The following is a 20,859-nucleotide window of genomic DNA, read 5'->3' as shown; positions in this document are numbered from 1 at the left end:
AGCATTCAGGGCATAAGCAAATAATACCTATTAACATCTCATTTTAGTCATCTCATCAGCCTCTTAAACAAATATATTTCCCTCAGTAGAAAAAACAACTCTGACCACCTTTGCTCAACTATGCAGGTGAGGTGACACTCACACCAGTCAAGATATATTTTGTTTACAATCCACATGTTCCTACAAAGTTGTACGTCAATCTAAATTTACAAAGCAAATAATGTTGTAAATGTATTAGGAATCCTTACTACTTGAAGAAAGGTATCATTATTTCTTTTTGAAAGATGAATAATAACCCCATAGTTTATCTTTTAGTAAACTGATAGTTTTATTGAGGGTTTACTTAAATGAGACACCCCTAGTTCACAATTCAAGAGCATTAGAAGAGGCAACAATAAGAACCACAATTGGCTCCTGTTTTTCCTTCACGGTCTCATCTCCCCTCAATTTCCCCATGGACCTTGTCCTCCGGCCACTGTGAATTGCGCACAGTCCCTGAATAGGCTTGGTGTATTCCCATCTTCATGCTTTTGCTCATGTTACTCCCTTTCCTGGAGAATCTCACTCAACCCTCTACCCTCGCTATGAGAAGTTGTACTTCAAGGTTCAGCTGACATGGTCTCAGCTGATCTCTTGTGAGAACTGCTTACTCACTCCTGCATAATTTGAAAGCATGTTGCTTAGACCTTTTCACAATTTGATGATGATTTTTCTTACTGCTGGGCATGCCCGCACCCCTATCAGAACAGTCAGCTTCTTAATGGGGGTGGAGGGAAACTGTTGATTTCTTACTCACTTCAGCATTTTCAGGGTATAGTTTCTTGCACATAATAGATGTTCAATAAATGCTCAATAGATTGCACTGAAATTATTAGAGTGCATAGAAATTAGCCCAGACGAATGTTTCATGGCCTCAAATTAAAAGAGTTAGTGTTGGGGGAGAGCACTAGTTTTCAAAAGCAACCCTGTCAACATTCTGAGGGCTCTTTTTCCCCCATCTCTAATGCATGAATAAGATAAAGAAAAGAGGGTGATCCAATTTACCACATTATATAAATGCAAACAGTGACAGAGGTCTCTCAGAACATTAGTTTATAAGCTTGCACTGATCACCCATCTACTGTGGGCCATGCTTTTTACTTAAAAGGTTAATTGAGATCACCAAAGCTTAAGTAGGTAATTCTGACCATGAAGTTCAGGGAATATGTGATCACAGAGAACAGGACTCATAAGGTGGGCCTTGAAAGATAAAGATGAATTTCACCAGGTGGGGAGAGGAAGTGATTGGAATCACATTGCAAGCAGAGATAACATTATCAGCAAATGCAGGGGCTTATAAAATTATCACATTCAAGGAATCAAAAACAACTTTGTGGGGCTAAAGCACAGTCTAGAAATGGAGGTAGGGGTCAGGTCATAAAGAATACCATGCAAAGAAATTTCATCTTAATCCTATGGGCCATGGGAGTTATTGAAGGCTTTTAAACTGACATGACAAAGAATTCTTTTCTTTCTTCTTTCCTTTCCCTTCCTACTTTCCTTCCTTCCTTCTTTTTTAACAAGAAGTTCTTGGAGAAAAGACTATGATAAAGTCAAGAACACCACTTACCCTAGCCTAGATATCTTTTTTTTTTCATAGTGAAATCATGTTGCTGGGTACCAATGAAGGCCCACAGCAGCCTGCTAGTGGTAAATGACATACTTGGTAAGCTTCATCTTCCAGAAGTTTTCATTCTTAAAAAAATGACATATATCATAAGCACCAAACTATATCAATCATTTAAAAAAATCTATTCTCATCATTTTAACCATTTTCGTGTATGTGTGTGTGCGTGTGTATGTTGTTGTTGTTCAAATGAGAATTTTTAAAGCTCTCTCACATTGAAAATGAATGAGGAAGGACAATATCTATTACACTTATAAAAATATTGAAAGGTTTAAAAATTCAAGTAGATAATAAATGAGTGACATATTCTCCAAACTACATACCAAATGCTGAGACTATTCAAATGAACAAGGAGGTCTTTCAGAAGACAATAATACAGCCCAGGGTCTGAATTTAGAGCCCATCAGATATGGGTTTGAATCCTAGCTCCAAGCCTTAGGTTTAAGTGATGGGGGAGGGGAAGGAGATGGAAAGAGTGGGGTTCCTGTCCGTGGTACTGAAATTTCATTGTGTACTAAGTTACTTGTTTTCCTACCCTAGGACACAGGTAATAACTCCAACGTGTCCCTGTTCCCATATTTTTTCCTTTAAAAAGAAAATTAAGTTCTGTGTTAGTGACAAATTTCCTAGTTTTTATAATATTTCAAACCGAATACAAACCAGGACTTGCTAAGAAACAAACGCAAGTTCACAGTCTGCTCTGATCTCCAAAAAGAGATGTAGTAAATACGTTTGTTCCTGTTAAGTAAGGTTGTATTGGCCTTGAAAGGAAGACCTTGTCACAGTCATTACTGTTCCCCCTGATGTACCTATCACAGAGCTGACGAGTGAACTCAATCTACAAATAGTAAGAAGCCCCCTCCCCCTTTGCCCATCTAGGAACCCCAATGAATGAATAAGTCGGCAAATGAACAGTTCTTCAGGAGAATGACACAAGGCTTCTTGCAACAGAAATGTAAAAGGCCATTTACTCACCCACATCTTCAATACAGAAAATGTCAGCATATGTAACCAAAAGGAAATGTTTTCTGAGCGTCTCAAAAGAAAATTCGTATTATTAACCACAGGCAGTTCACTTTCTAAACGGAAGCACATAAAGTCCCCAAACAAACTTTTGTAACTGTGAAAGAATTTCTCTTCAGCTGGTTGAGACTCTTCTGAAGTGTGAAATGAGCCAGATAATATTCAGCTCTTGTTTCTTAGTCACCGAATTCTCCTTTCATGAATCCAATAAGTGTCTATTAAAATAAATAAACCCCCTAATGATTCAAGATAACCTAATCAAGAAAACTGAAATGGATAAAAGGCTAAACTGCAAGGGAGACTTGTCAAGGGCTTCAATGAATCCCTGACGAGGAGGTCATCTAAACCTGAAAAAAGATTTGTGCTGAGCATTTGGTTACAGTTCAAGGTTAATTATTTTATACCTCGAATGTAATAAGTAAAAATTATCTACTTCTTTTTTTATTTCTCAAAATTGTACACTAAGTTCTAAACTGTATTTTCACGGGGACTATTTTTCAGCTGTCTCTGGGCATGTGTCTCACATTTCTATGGATGTGTTTGTAAAGAGTGAAGCTGTAATTGAGAGTAATGAAAATTTTCTTTCTGAACAACTCCTTAACCTCTGTTATAAAGGGCCCAAGTCAAGAGGGGATTTCATAAAATCTTGTTGCCTTCCTTGCCGTAGAAATATGGGCTATACATAGCTATATAATAGTACAGAGATTTAGTATGACTTTATATAAGTATGTACACACATACATATACACGTAGATGGGAACATGTACCTGAAAAAAACCATCCATATCTGTCAAAAAGAATGAACCTGGAGTCTTCTCCACTTAAATACTAGAAAGATATTAACAGTAAAATGTACTAGACTAAAATATCAAGGAGAAAACAACCAAAACACTTCTAGTCCCTGACTTCAGGTCCAAATTCCAGCATACCTATGATACAAAACTACATATTATGCCCACTGCCTCAAAAACTCATAAGTGCAGGGGGGAAAAAAAGCAGACACAGCAGAAAACCAGGCATAAGACTTGTTTGAAAGATCAGGGCTGGGACTAGAGTGAGGCAAGCAAGCGACTAATGTGCAAAATTTAAGGAATGTGACTCTGAAAGTGTGTGCCTCCTTGAATTTTGCACCCGAAGACCTAGCAAGCCTACATGCCTAACCCTAGTCTTGGCCCTGTGAAAAAAAGATGATCTTTTTTTTTTTTTTTTTTTTGGCTGCGTTGGGTCTTTGTTGCTGCACGCGGTCTTTCTCTAGTTGCAGCGAGTGGGGGCTACTCTTGGTTGCAGTGCACGAGCTTCTCATTGCGGTGGCTTCTCTTGTTGCGGGGCATGGGCTCTAGGCGCGCGGGCTTCAGTAGTTTCAGCACGCAGGCTCAGTAGTTGTGGCTCACGGGCTCTAGAGCACAAGCCCAGTAGTTGTGGCGCACGGGCTTAGTTGCTCCGCGGCATGTGGGATCTTCCGGGACCGGGATTAAACCCGTGTCCCCTGCATTGGCAGGCAGATTCTTAACCACTGCGCCATCAGGGAAGTCCCAAGCAAGATGATTAAACAGTCTCTACAGCAAAACAGTAGGAACCACTCACAGGCACCAACATTCTCCAACTGTAAGAACCATGGTTTAACTCAATGTCATCTTTGAAAGAGGGCTGTAGAGTTCAGAAAGATGGCTTTTAATATGTCAACCTGATTTGCTTCAAAGTCAAATGCAAGTTCCTAAAGGTGCCATGTCATGAACAGGCAAAATAATGCAACTCAAGGGTTTCTGCAGTACATAAAAATGTGCTTAAAACCAGTACAGAAACTTTAGCAATGGATAAAGGTATATGACATTTTATGAACTGCATACAAACTGTAATTAACCTTCATTGATATCTAATTATGGGTTCCCATAAAGGCTAGTTTTAGGGCATGAAACATCAACATAATTAATTGCAGGAGTGGTAAAAAGAACCCAATTCCTCATTATAAGACTGATGTAAAAACTGAGATCTTGAGGGAATTTCTGTTGATCACTTCTCAAAAGAATCTAATCCTTTGAATTATGCTGAGAGATAAAGGAAGAAAGTGAAGGGTTCAACTTGACGCTTAGGCATCACTGTATTGACTGCCCACTTAGTTTGGCATTTGAGAATATTGAGAAGCCTAACTTCTTCACTACTTGGTATAACAGTTTTTTAAAAATGGTAACTGTAGTGTAAATATATTAATTTTTTTCATTTGTATTTGGTGGACAGATCTGACATTGTAGTATATACGCCCCAGTTGACAAGAATAGAAACTGCTTTTTGACAGGTTGTCAAAATGTGTTCCAAAGAAACCTGCCCAGCAGGAAGGGGCGGCTACTCAGTCAAGGCCACACGCCTCATTTTAATCTGCCTTACACACTGAAGACAAGACGACAAAAGCAAAAGCATTGCAAGTGAGACTTAGACCACCAACTCATCACCAACTGGCATCATACGGCCAGTTTTTCCTGTCACTTTTTACACCAGAGATTGGGGTAATCAAACATTTACTTCCAATAGCCTGAGCAATCCCAGCCCCAATAAAGCCATCTCCGTAAAGAGAACTTAATAAATAAGGTAACTGTCAAACCACTTTTTGTGCAAAGTGGCAAAACCGATCCTTGGGCAATAGTTTCTAAAGGCTAAGAAACAAAACAATGAGACTGAAGATATTTTATAATTCATAAATTTACTCTCCCACATGAAAAGTTGACCTTAAGAAAATTATAGTTTTAACTTGTCTTATTACAGTGTGATTCCCAACTAGGATATAAACACGCATGTGCAAACCCACGCTTACACATTAGAAGACTCTAAAAGGTTAATGGCAACTATCTCTGGATTGTGGAATTATGGGTGATTCATGTTTTTGCCTTTACAGTTTTCTTCAATTCCTAAATTTTTAAAAATGAAGCTGGGGCATGCAGGTGACAGTTCGGGGGTGCGCAGTCTCTTCCTGTCGCCTGGCGCCCCACAAATGGCAGGTGGCACTCATCTCGATGGGCCTCTGCAGCGCTTGCATGACCCCATGGGGAGGCCCCAGAGGGGAGGTGGGCCCCGGCAGGAGTGCAGTAGGGCGGCGTGCGGCTCCATCCCCAGATGCCGCTGCACGTACAGGGAAGCCAGACCAGACCACTAGCTTGGGACCTGCCTGCGGGAGCCCTAGCTTCACTTTCAGGGGCCCAACTCATGGGAGAGGGAGACGTGGGAGGTTCCAGTCGTTCAGGGTTTTGTTTTGTTTTGTTTCTGTTTATTGTAGATGTTTTATGTTTGCCAAAACTGTAGTCAGCTGAGTCATTTAAAATGTCTTAGGTGAGGGTATAGGGGCTGGGACCCTCGGGCATTGCTGGCAAGGAGGTCGATTGGAATGTAAACACCATCATTTTTAATATGGAAGGATTGGAAACAATTTACATACCCACCAAAGGAAGAGAGTCAAATAAATCATGATGCATCCATTCCACTGAATACTATACAGCAGCTTAAAAGAAGAAGGGGCTCTGTGTGCTGATGTGGCAAGATCTTTGAGATTTATAAGAAAAAAATCAAGCAGAATCACATGTAAAGTACGCTAGTCATTTGTGCATAGGGACAAAAAAAGTATATACATTTGTGTTTCCAAAGATAGAGGAGAAATGTTAGCAGTGGCTGCCTCTGAGGATGGCTAGGGGGGTGAGGGATGGAGGAGAACTATTCGCTGTATACGCTTCTGTTTCTTTTTCAAGCTTGTACAATGAACATATGCTACCTATTCAAAATAAATAACATTAAAGAAGAAAAGAAATGCCTTTGAGAATTAAAAATAAAAAATACAAAATGAAACGAGGATGTTTTACTTAAGTAATCATAAAATAGAAGCTATTTCTTTAAAAAGGAAATATGTACAACTAACTTGTGCCTGGGATATTTTTAAGAAGAGACACAAAAGCAAAGATTAATATAGTAACCCATGATTGAATGAAAAAATTATGTTAGCACATATACTGAATGTGATATAAACTCCAATAGCAAAGAGCGATAAAAGGAAGGAAACAAACCAAATAATATACCAATTATTTTTCTTTATGTACAGCTGTCTGTCTTTATTTTTGCTTATAAAAGGATCTGCCGTGAAGACCTGTATATATTTGTTTCTAGTTTATTTATTTATTTATTTAACATCTGCATTGGAGTATAATTGCTTTACAATGGTGTGTTAGTTTCTGCTTTATAACAAAGTGAATCAGCTATACATATACATATATCTCCCTATCTCCTCCCTCTTGCGTCTCCCTCCCACCCTGCCTATCCCACCCCTCTAGGTGGTCACAAAGCACTGAGCTGATCTCCCTGTGCTACGTGGCTGCTTCCCACTAGCTATCTATTTTACATTTGGTAGTGTATATATGTCCTTGCCACTCTCTCACTTCGTCCCAGCTTCCCCTTCCCCCTCCCCGTGTCCTCAAGTCCATTCTCTATGTCTGAAAGACATGTATATTTTAAATCATTTAGCCTGTTAAGCAAATTAGATCATCTGTAAGGAGATATTTTACAATAAAGAAGAATGTCCATAAAATCTGAGTTTGTAATCTACATCTAAAGCTTAAGAAGCCTTCTATTTAGGATTATAACTTGTTAAGTCAGTAGGTGAGAACATGGAATTTTTTTTTTTTTTTTGGTGAGACAGTGATAAGGAATAAAGGCCAGTCAGTACACAAAATCTATTTAATCCTAACGTACGTAAAGCATAGGACACATTGAAATCCAATCACCATGGAGAACACAGCTTCTATGGAGGAAATGATTTCAGAATTGTATATTGAAGGCCAGAAACTCCTTCTCCCCAGATGCAGTGGGATCACAATTGTGCCTCCCTCCCTCTTCTGTAGTAGGAGTGAGGACTCCCCCATTCCTGATCCCAGTGGTAGCTCCTGCAGCCTGTGGGCCTGGGAAGGTGTGCGAGGCAGGGAGGAGAACTGGAGGATTGGCAGGGGTCTTGAAATCTTGGTGGAGATGGGGGCACCTCCAATGTCATCTCATCAGAGACCCCTCTGGGTCCATTTATTCCCAGATCACTCCCTTTCTTTTATCCCAGAAGACTCTGGGGTTGGCCCTTTCATTACCACCAACTGAGCTTTACAACCAGGTTGTCTATTTCTCCTTTTTGCAATGTCTCAGATTCTCTCTACCTTCCTAATATAGAAAGCAAGACCCCACCCCCACCAAAAAAAAAAAAAAGGAAGAAAGAAAAGAAAAGAAACAAGAAAGCAAACCCAGTGCCCTTCTAACATTTTTGTTCATTTGTTTGTTTTTATTTTTTTAATGGGGGCAAGGTAGAACAGGGATTAAAATAAGCCCCTTCCCATTCCTCTACCTACTCTGTTTTCACCCAAACCTAGTAGGAAAAGACAGTCATATACGTAGAGTTGGGTCTTTGGGTATACAAATAACAAAGAAAGTTTCACTCTCTTTTCAAAAGAAAACCAGCCTCGGATGATCCTCAGCATTCCATGAGCTGAATACTGTAAGCAATATAAAAAAGAGAAGAGGGCAGGAGAGAAACAGTGAATTAATGTCTGGGGAAGGGGGCAACTGATATCAAAGGAAAGAAATGTGGCTGAATATGCTGTCCCAAGGCACATGGCCGGCTCTGGAGGACTGCAGTGAGGGTGCCCACGGTCACTGTGTTTGCTCCCTACTGGATTTCCACTGCCCAGATCACATTTGATAAGCTGCAGTTGCGGAGGGAAGGGGAAAGTAACCCTACAGAATTTGAGTAAGAGGGACAGGGAGATTACAAGAAGCTATCAAGGGACAAAGAGTTCCCGTAGCCACTTAAATTGCATGCTGGGGCACTCATTCCCTGGCGGCCCTTTGTATGTAAGGGCCATACTGAAGGTGTGCAGAGAATGCCATATGCCTTTGCACTATGGCTCCTACTGAGGACCCCCACTCCTAGTTCACAGAGAACAACCATGGACCATAGTACATCCTATCCCATGAAGACCAATAATCTGAATATTCTGCAGAAAGAAAAGGAAAACAGTCTTCAGAACACACACACACACACACAAAACACCTAAAATTGATCCTAAATTGAAAATGAAGCAAAAGTAAAAGGTGAAATGTGCATAAGCATACTTTTCCCTCTTATTTTTACCCCTGCTTTACGTTTTTGACTTCTCTCCCATGAAGAAAGGGGCAAGGGTCAGATAGGAGGCACTCAGTGGAATCAGATGATGGACTGGCCTGGCCATGACAAAGGAGCTGAAGCCCAATTAAAGGAACAGGTGGTCTACGACCCTACAAATGCGCCTTGATGTAACCCACCCACTAAGAAAACACACACTTTCCAGTAATACTATTTTCCCCAACAGGACCACAGGCAAAACTGCAAACGTTTGTCACTCTTTCAGTTCCTTTTCTGAACCCCTCCTCCAACTGTGCCTGTTCCCTAAACACTTACAGCCCTCAAGGACCATCTTGGCCCACCACCCTTAATCTCTAAAAATTTCCTCCCTTTTTCCTACTCTTCATTCAAAGCGTGCCTAACACACAGGCAGTGTTAGGTATTATTCTTAATATGGTGACAGTAATTCACACCACGCAGTGAATGAGATTTTATGAGGGTTTCCTTTCTATTTTAAAAGACATTTAAAATGGAAGGGGAGGGGTTACTATACATGTTTGAACTGGGCCTCCCAGGCTCTAAACCTACTACAGTTCACAAGAGTTCCTGTTAAAGGTTCTCCTAATTTCACCTCCAAGAGAATGGAGTGCCCTTGCTCTTCGTCTGCCTTCTTAGCCACTCCATACATACACACACACACATCTTATGGATACACACCAAATACATGTGCAAAGTACCACATCAATTGATTTCACTAAGTATGCTTTTTATCAAGCAAATGCTGGTAGTGCTTACAAAGTAGAGTGAATAACTTATGTTAAATTGCCTTTGAAACTGTCAGTTAAGTTCATTTTGTTTGGCAATGCCATTTTTAAAAAACTTAATGCCTGATTTGCAAATCTAGTCAGCTATTTACAAATAAAGTTCCCTATTCATAAATGAGAATGAAATCATTGTCCCAAAGGAAAAAAGAAAAACAAAGCATCTTATCCCCATTTAGGCTCAATCTCATTCTTTAGCATATTAATTCCTAGTACTATGTTTTCCTCCAGATTCGGCAAAAGCAGGGCTACTGAGTTCTTCAGGAGGCAACAAAAATTTGGAGAGCTAAGTTTGTCCAACTGGCAAACACACTTTTCAATCAGCCACCTGAATTACTTGGGGAGGCTGGAGGCAACACTATTTCCAGAAGCAATAGTGCCAAGTCAACAGGAAGATTACAAGCATTCTGAGTCAAGTTCTCAGACTGTGGCCTTCAGTTTTTCTTGAAAGCTGCTTATAAAAGGAGGACTGAGTGAAACTTTGATATTTATGTCAAGTCACAACTAAGGGGCAGGTTTGCAGAATCAATTGTGTAGCTTTATACTTACTGCACATTTACCACATATGTCCTTTATTACACAGTGGAAAACCATTAAATGCACAGTAGTTTTGCCAAGTGGCATTATGCATTTAACAGCTTTATTCGTTTAACAGCTCCAACTCTCATTATATTTTGCCATGTGGTACACGGGATTTTATGCATTTAACAGTGTAAGAAAGCTCTATGGTATTTTCTTTTCATGTATTTCATACTATGGTTGGACATTATATCTTAGCAAACTGTATTTCAATGACTTCATTGTGAGAGAAAGAATAATCTGGAAAAATTACTACATCAAAATTGAAATGGGAAACCAATATTTCAATCCTCTTCGAAATTGCTGGATATTCTACTGCTCTCCCTTTATTAACATCTGAAAAATAACTTAAGTCAGGTTACTGCAAAACCACAGGTAAAAAAGGCTATTCCCAAAACCATATAATTAGTATAAATATAGCATTTAACTATCCTTTTAAAAACTTAATTTTCATTAAAAACCACCTTGCTTAATACAATATTCAGTAACTTCCTTCCTTTATAGCACACAACAGAAGATTTGTTAGGGAGATGGTGGACCATTTTACCATTTACATATGTAGGGACGAAAACATTTGTCATGCAAGGCCACAGAGGATATCAAGCTCAGAATCAAAGGACTCTCAAAATTAAGCTTTAACTAACTTTTGTTTCTTCTACCCTGCATTTGGGTAATTGTTCAACCCAGGGGTAAATAAGTAGGCACCTCAACCTAACCCATTCTAGGATAGGGCGGTAGTTGTCCCTTTAAATGAATTGAAACAGAGTAGATCCCATCAACTGTTACTGCTTTCAGAAATAAAAAACCTAAGCATCTGTCTACCCTTTTCCCTGGAGCATTCCATTCCCCACAATCCCAGCACTCTGAAAAATTGTACTGGATAAGCGTCTATGTTTTTCTGTTAAAGATTTTAGCACTCACTCTGCACTCCCCGATGTGTGTTTTCTCCTGGAAAAACAACTGTATTCTATACATAAAAGAAACACCTGACATTGCAAGGTGTCTCTGGGGCTGAGGAAAAGCAGTTATTATAACAAAGTCATCCATTTCCCTGGTGGGAATAAGAGAGGTGATGAGACCTGGCTAAAACTTGGTCTCAGGAAGATGCTGTTTTGGACACACTAAGCTTTGCTCAAATACCAAAAAGAAAGAAAGAAAGAAAGGATACATAGCAATATTCAGAATTAGGAGAGAAATCATTCAAGGCTGATTCCTTTTGCAAAACAATTTCTTTAAAAGAAAAAAAAACTGGGTTTTCACTTAGTCTCTGTTTTGAACTCTGATGGGAATAAAAGCAAACCGTAGAGCAAAATGCAAAACACGACAGGTTCTCTAGGGATTATTATTGTTGTTATTATTATTATAGGAACAGATGTATTTTTATTGGTGGGAGGAGGAGAACGGTCTAATTCCAGCCCTCACTTCTGCTCTTTTAAAAACCACTCACCTGACTTTTATTTGCAGCCACTTTGGCAAACAGGGCTTGAGACACCTTGGCCCTTTTCATCTCCTGTTGGATCTCGTCATAAATGGCAGCTGTGATGTTGACGTTGGCGCCGTCCACCTTAATGGGGAGGTCTGTTGTCGGTGTCGAGGTTTTGGCCTACCAAGAGACCATGAAAATAATAATTTAAAAAGTGCTGCATTCAGCCCAGCCATCTGTGCAGAAATTATCAAAGGATTTCAGTCAGCTGATGCCAAACTGCATTAGCTACAGAGGGACACTTCCTGTCCATTATTCTAATCAGGTTAATTGTGATTGGAAATAATTGCAGTGCATTCCTATAGGACATGCAGAGTCCTGTCAACCTTGTTCTTTCCCTCACAGTAGCTGAGACAGTTCACAGGTACGATGGCTACTCTGGGCACCAAACTCAAGCGATCACTTAACTGCAACACAAGCATGCAGAACACACACAGTTACCTTTTTCTTTCTGAAAATAGTACACCTTGGAGGAAGAGCCAATTCTTCCAGAAAAAAATGAGTAAATGGGTAGAGGTCTCTAAATAATAAATTATTACTCAATTTAATGCACTCCCCTGAGTCTCTCATTCTTTATTAAAGCTTTACGTATGTCATTCGAGTATGTATGGCTTCCCACCATTATCATCATTATGCTACCCAGACAGTCACCTAATTTCACCTAGGAAATCAGTGGAAACGAAACAAAATTTCATTTCATAAAACGAGGCTTCAGAATGCCTTTGAAGTGCCGTTTTCATTTTCTTAAACTCATATTGTGGTTTTATGTATTCTGCCGTGCTCGTTTTAATTGAATGATTTCCCATCAGCTTCAGAGACAAATGAAGGACAATATAGAAGGTGTCTGTACTTCTTGGGGTTAGGATAACCCTAAAACGTTTGAATCTACTTGATCCAAAAGACTACAGAGCATTTGCTCTAGTGTGTAAGGAGATGGGGCTGGGCAACCTTCTCAGAACCCCGGGCAACAGGACAAAGGGAAAAGTCTGCCCCAACCGTTGGATTCCTGAGCATGGCCAGCTGATTTGGTCTAAAGTGGATTTTGTTTTCTTTTCATCCCCACCCACCCTAGAATCCTAAACCACTATGTTCCCTCTGTGGATGTCCTGAGCTGTTGTTCCCCTGCTGGATTGACAGTATGCTGGATTGACAGTATGCAGGTTTGGAGAAAGACATGGCATGAAGGGTGGACACCATGGGGTCATTCTCAACAGTGTCTTGAAGCCGGAGTTATGTCCTAAGTTTCCAGGAAGGCTTTGATTCCTACGAGCGCTCAGTGACCTTTGCCATTCTCCTTTGAATTTCCTGTCTCATACTATTTTCTAATTACTACAAAGTAATCATAAGAATAATTGATGTAGTACTTTTTACGTGCCAGGCACTCCAAAAAGTGCTTTTTTGTTGTTGTTATCACAGTTTATTCTTTTTTTTTTTTTTAATTAATTTATTTATTTATTTTATGGCTGTGTTGGGTCTTCGTTTCTGTGCGAGGGCTTTCTCTAGTTGCGGCAAGCGGGGGCCACTCTTCATCGCGGTGCGCGGGCCTCTCACTATCGCGGCCTCTCTTGTTGCGGAGCACAGGCTCCAGACGCGCAGGCTCAGTAATTGTGGCTCATGGGCCCAGTTGCTCCATGGCATGTGGGATCTTCCCAGACCAGGGCTCGGACCCATCTGCCCTGCATTGGCAGGCGGATTCTCAACCACTGCGTCACCAGGGAAGCCCACATTTTATTCTTTTAAGAACACAATGAGTTAGACATTATTATTTTCACTTTACAGATGAAGACAACTGAAAATAAAAGAGGATATTTAACTTGCTGGCAGGACATGCAGCAGCAAGTGAAATAACTATGATCTGAACTCAAGTCTCTCAGGCTCCAAAGCACAGGCTCAGGAATCACTGTGCTACCCTGCCTCCAAAACCTCCAATTCATACTGGTGCTGTTTTTACATGTTTCTTCTTGCCCTCAAGTTTGAGCTGTTCCCGTAAGAGTCCAATCCTCTCTCATCTTTTTCAAGAAAACTCCCTTTTCTTCTTAAAACTTCTAATTAACGTTCAGTGCTTTTCCTGTTAAGTGCATATTTTAGCATACCATTTCTGCCTTTCTCAATGCAGGTTTCTTATTAGCCTCACTGACTAACTAATCTTACCTGACTGGTCAAATCTTCTCTAGAACACTGAGGGCTAAAGTCAAAGCATTGAAATATATGGTTAGGGGCCCAGCCTTGGAATCAGAATAACCAGAGTTCAAATTCTAGCTCTACCACTCAGCCATGTGACCTTACACAAGGTATTTAATCCATCTAAACCTCAGTTTCCTCATCTGTAAAATGAGAACAACAGTGCAAAATGGTGAGGATCCAATTCATGCAAAATGTTTGCAGTACCTGATACAATAAGTGCTCAGTAAATGATCATTCTTATACTTGTCTTGTTGTTTGGTTATTTTTAAGTACATTGAGGAATGCTGGCCAATTGAAGGTTATGAGAAGAGGCTCTGGAGGTTGAATCTGAAACTTGAAAGTCTTCAATTTGTTTTAAACCGATAACAAAGTACTGACGGAGTCTGGAAAATAATCTCCATGGACCTGTGCAAGGTTCTGTGTGTGTGCCCTGCACTGCTGGCTCCAACTCAAAGGCTGAATCACTGGGTACCCCTCTGACATTTACTTGCACAATGAAAGCCTTATAGTACTATGGATCTTTGCTACTGAGATAGTTCTGTAAAGAATTTTGAATAAGTAGGTAATCATGAAATATGTTAAAAGTCTTTAGTAACTTTCTCAATGTTTAACCAACAGAAAAAGAAGAATGTTCCAGACAATGTAAAAATGTCAGTGCCATGACTGTAGTCTCAAAACTATTTTGAGAAAAACATTTTATATTTATTTTCAGAAATCTCAAACCGTGAAATTAAACGTTCGATTTCCCTGCTATACTTGTCCCTAAAGGGCACCTTTATCTAGGAATATTCTAGACAGGATTTTTTGCTGTTTAAAAAAGCAGAATACTGACCTTAACTGTGTGGTGTTGTAACTTGGTCTGGCTCTGAAAGTTACCAGGTCTTTGAAAAGATGCCTAAGATGTAATCTTGTTGGAAAAATATTACGAAGGAGCGGAAAACAAAACACACAGACCTGTGTGATTTTCTAACAAGGAGGAGTGATTTTCTGAGAAGAGTTGCCCAATTAAATGGCCATGAAGCATGGCTGGATTCTCCTGTAATGGTTTAATGGGCTTCAAAAGTGGCAAAAATGTTGGTGAATTTAATAGAAGTAAATATTAGTGTAAATTAACAACTCGTCCAACTCAATAGCTCAACAGGTATGCCCCAAAGTTTTTAAAAAATAAAAATAAAGATAAAAAAGCTTGGTTACACTGGTCCAAAGTAAGCAGTCAAGAGACTTATTTTTGGTTTTACAGTAACTAAAATTGATAATTCACTAAACACTAAAGTCTAAGTATCACAGTTTGGCAGTGCACGATAGAAAATTATCTTCAGTTAAAAAATCTATTGCAGAGTGCAAAATATAAAAAGAGTTAAGATGTGTGAAAAAATGGATATACTTGAAAAAGCTCAAATATTTCTATTAGAATAAGATTCTGCTTAATCAGTTCCTTAGAACTTACCAGAAAACAAACTCCTAAACCCAAAACTATAGTATCTAAGCAAAAAAAAAAAAAAAACCCCTTTATTTTCAAAGTACCCATTTTTCTGATTTGTACAAATGTGTACCTGTTAAATATTTGTTTTGAAAACTATCACTCAAGAAGGAACTTGCAACCATGCTAGCAACAGTAAATGAGGTGGCTTTACCATAAATCCATTGATTAGTAAAAGTTTAGGCAAAGTAGGGAGTAGGCTAAAAATAAGTGGGCTCAGATCTGAATTGGAAATGACTCTTGGCTGACTTGAGACCTTGACCCTTCAGTTAAAATCTTTAAATCACACAACATTACTAGATGTATGCATCTGCAGGAGGACCTGAGAACAGAATGCTTTTAAAGTGTGAAGAAAGGAGGGATGGAAAGCTGAGTCAGGGTCCTGTGGACATCACCATAGGAAGGAAAATAATTAAGGCCTACATTTCCACTACCATTTTCTAAGGGATCACTGAATGAGCTCCCAGACATTCTGATCTAGCCGATGCATTTGCATGTTTCCATCACACACAGGTTCCTCCCTGATTTTGTCTCTTTCAGATTGCATCAAGCAGAACTTGGACTACTCTAGCTGTCCCCTGCTCCCAGCTACCCTACCCCCATCCAAATACATACACAATTGAAGGAAAAGCAATGCTTCGCAAACTCAGCTTCAATACAAATCCCCTAGCCCCTTCTTTGATAACCAAACAGCTGTATGTAGACATCTAGTGCTTACCCTTCCACCCACTCCTGCCCTCCTGACACATGTGGAAGAATGGGACTTTCTTAAAGGGACAGAAATGGCATGGATGATATAGTAAAAGATAACCACTAGCATACGGTCAGAGGTTCATATCCTCTGACCCACATGTTCAGTGGATTAAAAAGTCCTGGCATCATGTCTCTTAGTTTTTGAGGGAAAACACAGTAGCAGTGAAGGCAAGATATCTCCAAGGCAAAGAGTGGAAAGTCAGTGAGCGAATATCTCACCTGAGGGGTTCGGGAGGAGCTGGGACTGCTGGAGGCCGATGAGACCATGCTCACATTGGGGTTCATGCTCCGCTCTCTCTCATCCTGGTATATGCGGTCCCGCTCCACTTCCGGCAGATTGAGGAAATTCTGCATAGCCCTCAGGTTTACTAAAAGAGACTGAGATGCTGTCCGAGGGTCTTCTTCCTTACGCAGAATCTCAGACAACAATCCCTGATTAAGTGGAAAAAAAAAAAAGTAGGCCAAGTTATATCTGCAGGTATGCGTGTGTGGTTTCCGCCTTGCGCCCCTCTTCCCCTTTATTTGTCTGGTGTAACCAGCTGGCTGTGATGTCAAGAACCTCAGTCTAATTCCTGAGGGTTCTCCAGCAGGAAGATTTGGTGGGAACGTGCTTGCTCTCTGGGGGCTGTGCCTTATTTTGGAACATTCTATTCTGACACTTTATCATCACTGTAATAATCATCAGTGTACAGAGATGCCAGCTAGCAAGGTAGGCGCTCAGAAGAATTGTGAAACTGCAATTACCACCAGGTGCCTCCTACAAGTATTTCAGGAACTGTTAGAACTCTCTCTGCTTGAAACTGGGAACACTTGGCAGTCCTGCTCAGCTTTACAAATCTGCCAAGTTTGGTAAATTTAGTTCCGACATTTAAACAGCATGGGAGATTTACATCGACTTAAAAAAAAAAGTTTGGCTGAATTTCTGTGTGACCGGCCACTGTTTTCAATATAGATGTTTCTTATGGCAAGAAGAAAAAAAAAAAAAGACACAAAGCAAATGGCTATAACTTGGCCTCTATTAACTTCCCAATCCACACACATAATAGGTTTCCTTGCATATGTACTAGAGGGCACCCAAACCTTTTTATGAGATGCCCTCATGGGGACGCTCCAATCCCACCATTAAAGCAAGGGAAGTATAGTCACATCCGGTAACAGGCCACAGCGCACCTCAGAGAATGCCAGGATAGGCTCAGATACTTTCTGATTGTGTGAACCATCCAAATAGAATGCTTTACATAAAAAAAACTGGTGTTTTCATGTGCTCTGCTGACAGAGAATTCACAAAGAAAAGAAAAATGTTGACAAGTCTAAAGAAAAGTAGTACAGACCCAAAAAAAGGGCTGGAGACCTGAGTTAGAACACTGAAGTACTTGGGGCAAAAGCAGATCCATTTCCATTCTGCACACTTGTTAGATTATCACACAGAGGCATCACTTTACATTCCCAGCTAACATCACTTCTCAGGGCAGTATGAGATCAGGGCCTAGGATTATCCCCCAGAAAAAGCTAAGATGTTAACCTCTGTATCTTACAACAGATGGGGATAACCCCAAATCGTAAAAGTAGATGATGCCAAAGGCATTTCCACTTAGGGGATATTAATGCAAAGAAACACTATCAGATTTGTAATAGATGGCTAAATAGGTCGTATTTGGCCAATAGGCCAAAAAGGCATTGGATACCAAAGAAATATACCATCTCTAGTTGGCCAAAAATCCTCAGGGTAAGGTAGGTGGTTTTTTGTTTAAAAAAATAATGCATTACAATATAGTGAAGCAAATGCCACTTACAGGAATGTGCATCACACAGTTATCAGCTTCGGGAGTAATCACCACTCAAAACATCATGTAAGACAATTTTACTATAAGGAACCTACAAGAGGCATGCCATCTGATACCTCTTGCCAGTTTGGTTGTCATTACTTTGATAAGTCTTTACAAATGAGACTATAATATGCCATACAATGAAGCTAGAAAAAAATGTTAACAAGTGTGTGTCTGTGTGCGTGAGTGCCCAAGGAAAGGTCAAGGTAGGGCATGTACATAAAACTACCCTACTGCTGAAATGATTCTAAGAAAATCTTGATTTCTTGTCATGCTTTCAGAAAGAAGCAACAAGTGAGACACTTGTCTTCTAGAAAATGTTATACAATCTAAGTATTAATTCTCTTTCTGAAATTAAAAGTCAGCTCTGCCTTAAGTTATCCTACTTTCCACTTGGGCTAAGCAACCTGAAATATTAATAACAAATTTGTTTCTAAGACAAAATTCTCCAAATTAATATGTGCAGAAGAAAGAGGGATGTGAATTTAAAATCAATACCAATTTCCTATATATACAATGGAATACTACACAGCCATAAAAAAGAATGAAATAATGCCATTTGCACCAACATGGATGGACCTAGAGATTGTCATACTAAGTGAAGTAAGTCTGACAGAGAAAGACAAATATCATATGATATCACTTATATGTGGAATCTAAAATATGATACAAATGAACTTATTCACAAAACAGAAACAGACTCACAGACATAGAAAACAAACTTATGGTTATCAAAGGGGAAAGGGCAGGGGAGGAAGTTTGGGATTAGCAGATACAAACTACTATATATAAAACAGATAAACAACAAGGTCCTACTGTATAGCACAGGGAACTATTTTCAATAGCTTGTAATAAACCATAATGGAAAAGAATATGAAAAAAGAATATATATCTGAATCATTTTGCTGCATACCAGAAACTAACATGACATTGTAAATCAACTATATTTCAATAAAATTTAAAAATTAAAATTAAATAAAAAATTAAAGCATAAAAGACAATCAATACCAATTTCCAATACTAATAAGATACTAAGATTGATATTTTCTGAGCTTTCTTTAACAATGAACTTTGCACATGAAGGACAAGTTGGTACCCACTCCCCTTCTCTCTGTCTTTTTCTCTCTCTCATAAGTGACTTTAGCATTTTACTGAATGTCAGACTACCAAATTTGGAAAAGTTTTAGGATCTACATGGATATATTCTTTATCCTGGTTATATGATTACACTTAAGATCTCTCAAAGGCGAAGTCTGTAAACTCTTTCTTCCGTGAAATTATTTTCACAAATTGTGGAGGACACTATGGCCAAGATCTTCCATACAAAACATTGAAAAACCAAAAAATATTGTTCTAATGGACGAGGTTCAAAATTGTAAGTCTGTTTATTCCTAATCAATAGAAAACAAAATCCCTCCTAAGGATAGAGTTCTTTTATTTATTTTTTTGTTCAGCTTGGTTTACCTTTTTTTCCCACATTGAAATTGTGGAGTTCCTTCCCCTGCATTTTTTACATGTTGGACAACCTTACAGGGAAATGAATCCATCTCTAAGAAAAATCAAGACAAAGCATCCTTGTAAATGACAGCTCATCAGCATCACTTCTGAAGTGAATGAGACACAATATTTGTATTTTAAGGGGTTGGTGGAATAGACTGCGGCCTCTGTTTTATTCGCCTAATTGAAGATAAAGTCTCAAACCAACAAGGTGGCCATTGCTGCCCCAGAGAATGAGAACACTGTTCTGAATTATTTACTTAAAGTCTCATCTGTGTAACCCTGGTCCCAAAGCAGATTCTTTTCACCGCAGACATTTTCAATAACAAGTGGCTAACTGGTGGGTACAAGAAGAGTTTTAGTTGTCTTGTTGAGCCTTCTTCATTTTGGTTACGTGCTTTTAATGACTTAAGCAGGGATTTTTAAAAACATAGTCAAAATTCTGCAGGCACATAAATGTAAAGCACGTTTTATTTAGTTAGTTTAAAATCATCATAGGGGAAACAGATCAGAAGAAAAATGTACGGCATAACTTAAATATACCACAAATCACCCCATCTAATTATCAAGATAAGTAAATGTTTATCATATTGAAACTGTCTTGAATAGAACATAAATTAATAATTTATCTTGCATAAATATTTCTAAAGCCCTTGCTACTATGTTGTCTGGCATTTAATTATCAACCAGCCAGGCAGGAGGTGTCACTTGGACATTCCCATTATGCAGCCTGAGATATAGAGAACATGGCATGGCACCTGGGCACTGAAAAAAAGATGTACTTTTATGAATAGAAAGGTCATGAATATTGAGAATGTGAAAATTGAGGGAAATTAATAAATTAACCAGGATATTGCTTATTAAAATTTCATATCAGTAATCTTATTAAAACATATTGCAAGTATTCAGTAAAGTGGTCATTAAGTATTTTCCTCATCATAGGCAACAGAGCCTTCTCAAGGGAGAGATTATAAACAATTCTCTCCATGGTGTTAGCTGAGGTTGTGTAAGACCAGGAAACATGTTGACTGAAAAGGAGTAGAACAATCCTCTGCACAGGGTAGAAAGGCACCTTCTACCAGAGCTCTTGGGTTACAGGTCACTGAAAAAAGAAGGGAGTTGGGCAAAAAGAGCCTCAAATTGGCCTTCTCCCTAGTCTTTTTAATGGCGGATTTTGTAAGCTCCATATTATTTCCAGCACCAGCAAAGAATACATGAGGTTGGCAGAAAAATTCAATAAAAGCAAAATAATTCAAAGCACAAAACAAGAGATAATACAATGCCATCTAGCTTCATTGCTAATACAGGCTATCTCTACAGACAAAACAAAGAACTGGGGCTGGGAATTCCCTGGTGGTCCAGGGGTAAGGACTTGGCTCTTTCACTGCTGAGGGTGCAGGTTCAAGCCCTGATGGGGGAACTAAGATCCCAC

At 39.3% G+C, this 20,859-nt stretch overlaps 1 protein-coding gene across 2 annotated transcripts in view; it reads right to left on the bottom strand.

Moving 5' to 3' along the window:
* The window catches only part of SATB2 (SATB homeobox 2), a 194,017-nt gene that overhangs the window by 46,878 nt on the left and 126,280 nt on the right, over positions 1-20,859 (bottom strand). For both annotated transcript variants that reach the window (XM_082397358.1, XM_082397359.1), the window contains exons 8-9: positions 16,324-16,536; positions 11,652-11,807 (exon numbers count right to left, since the gene is read on the bottom strand). In XM_082397358.1, coding sequence (XP_082253484.1) covers positions 11,652-11,807; positions 16,324-16,536 — 369 coding nt within the window. The remainder of the gene's footprint in view (positions 1-11,651; positions 11,808-16,323; positions 16,537-20,859) is intronic.

The sequence above is a fragment of the Balaenoptera borealis genome, assembly GCF_965194805.1.
Source record: "Balaenoptera borealis genome assembly, chromosome: 6".
Classification (NCBI taxonomy): Eukaryota; Metazoa; Chordata; class Mammalia; order Artiodactyla; family Balaenopteridae; genus Balaenoptera; species Balaenoptera borealis.
Note: the sequence above shows the minus strand (reverse complement) of the source record. Positions and strands in the feature narration are given on the sequence as shown.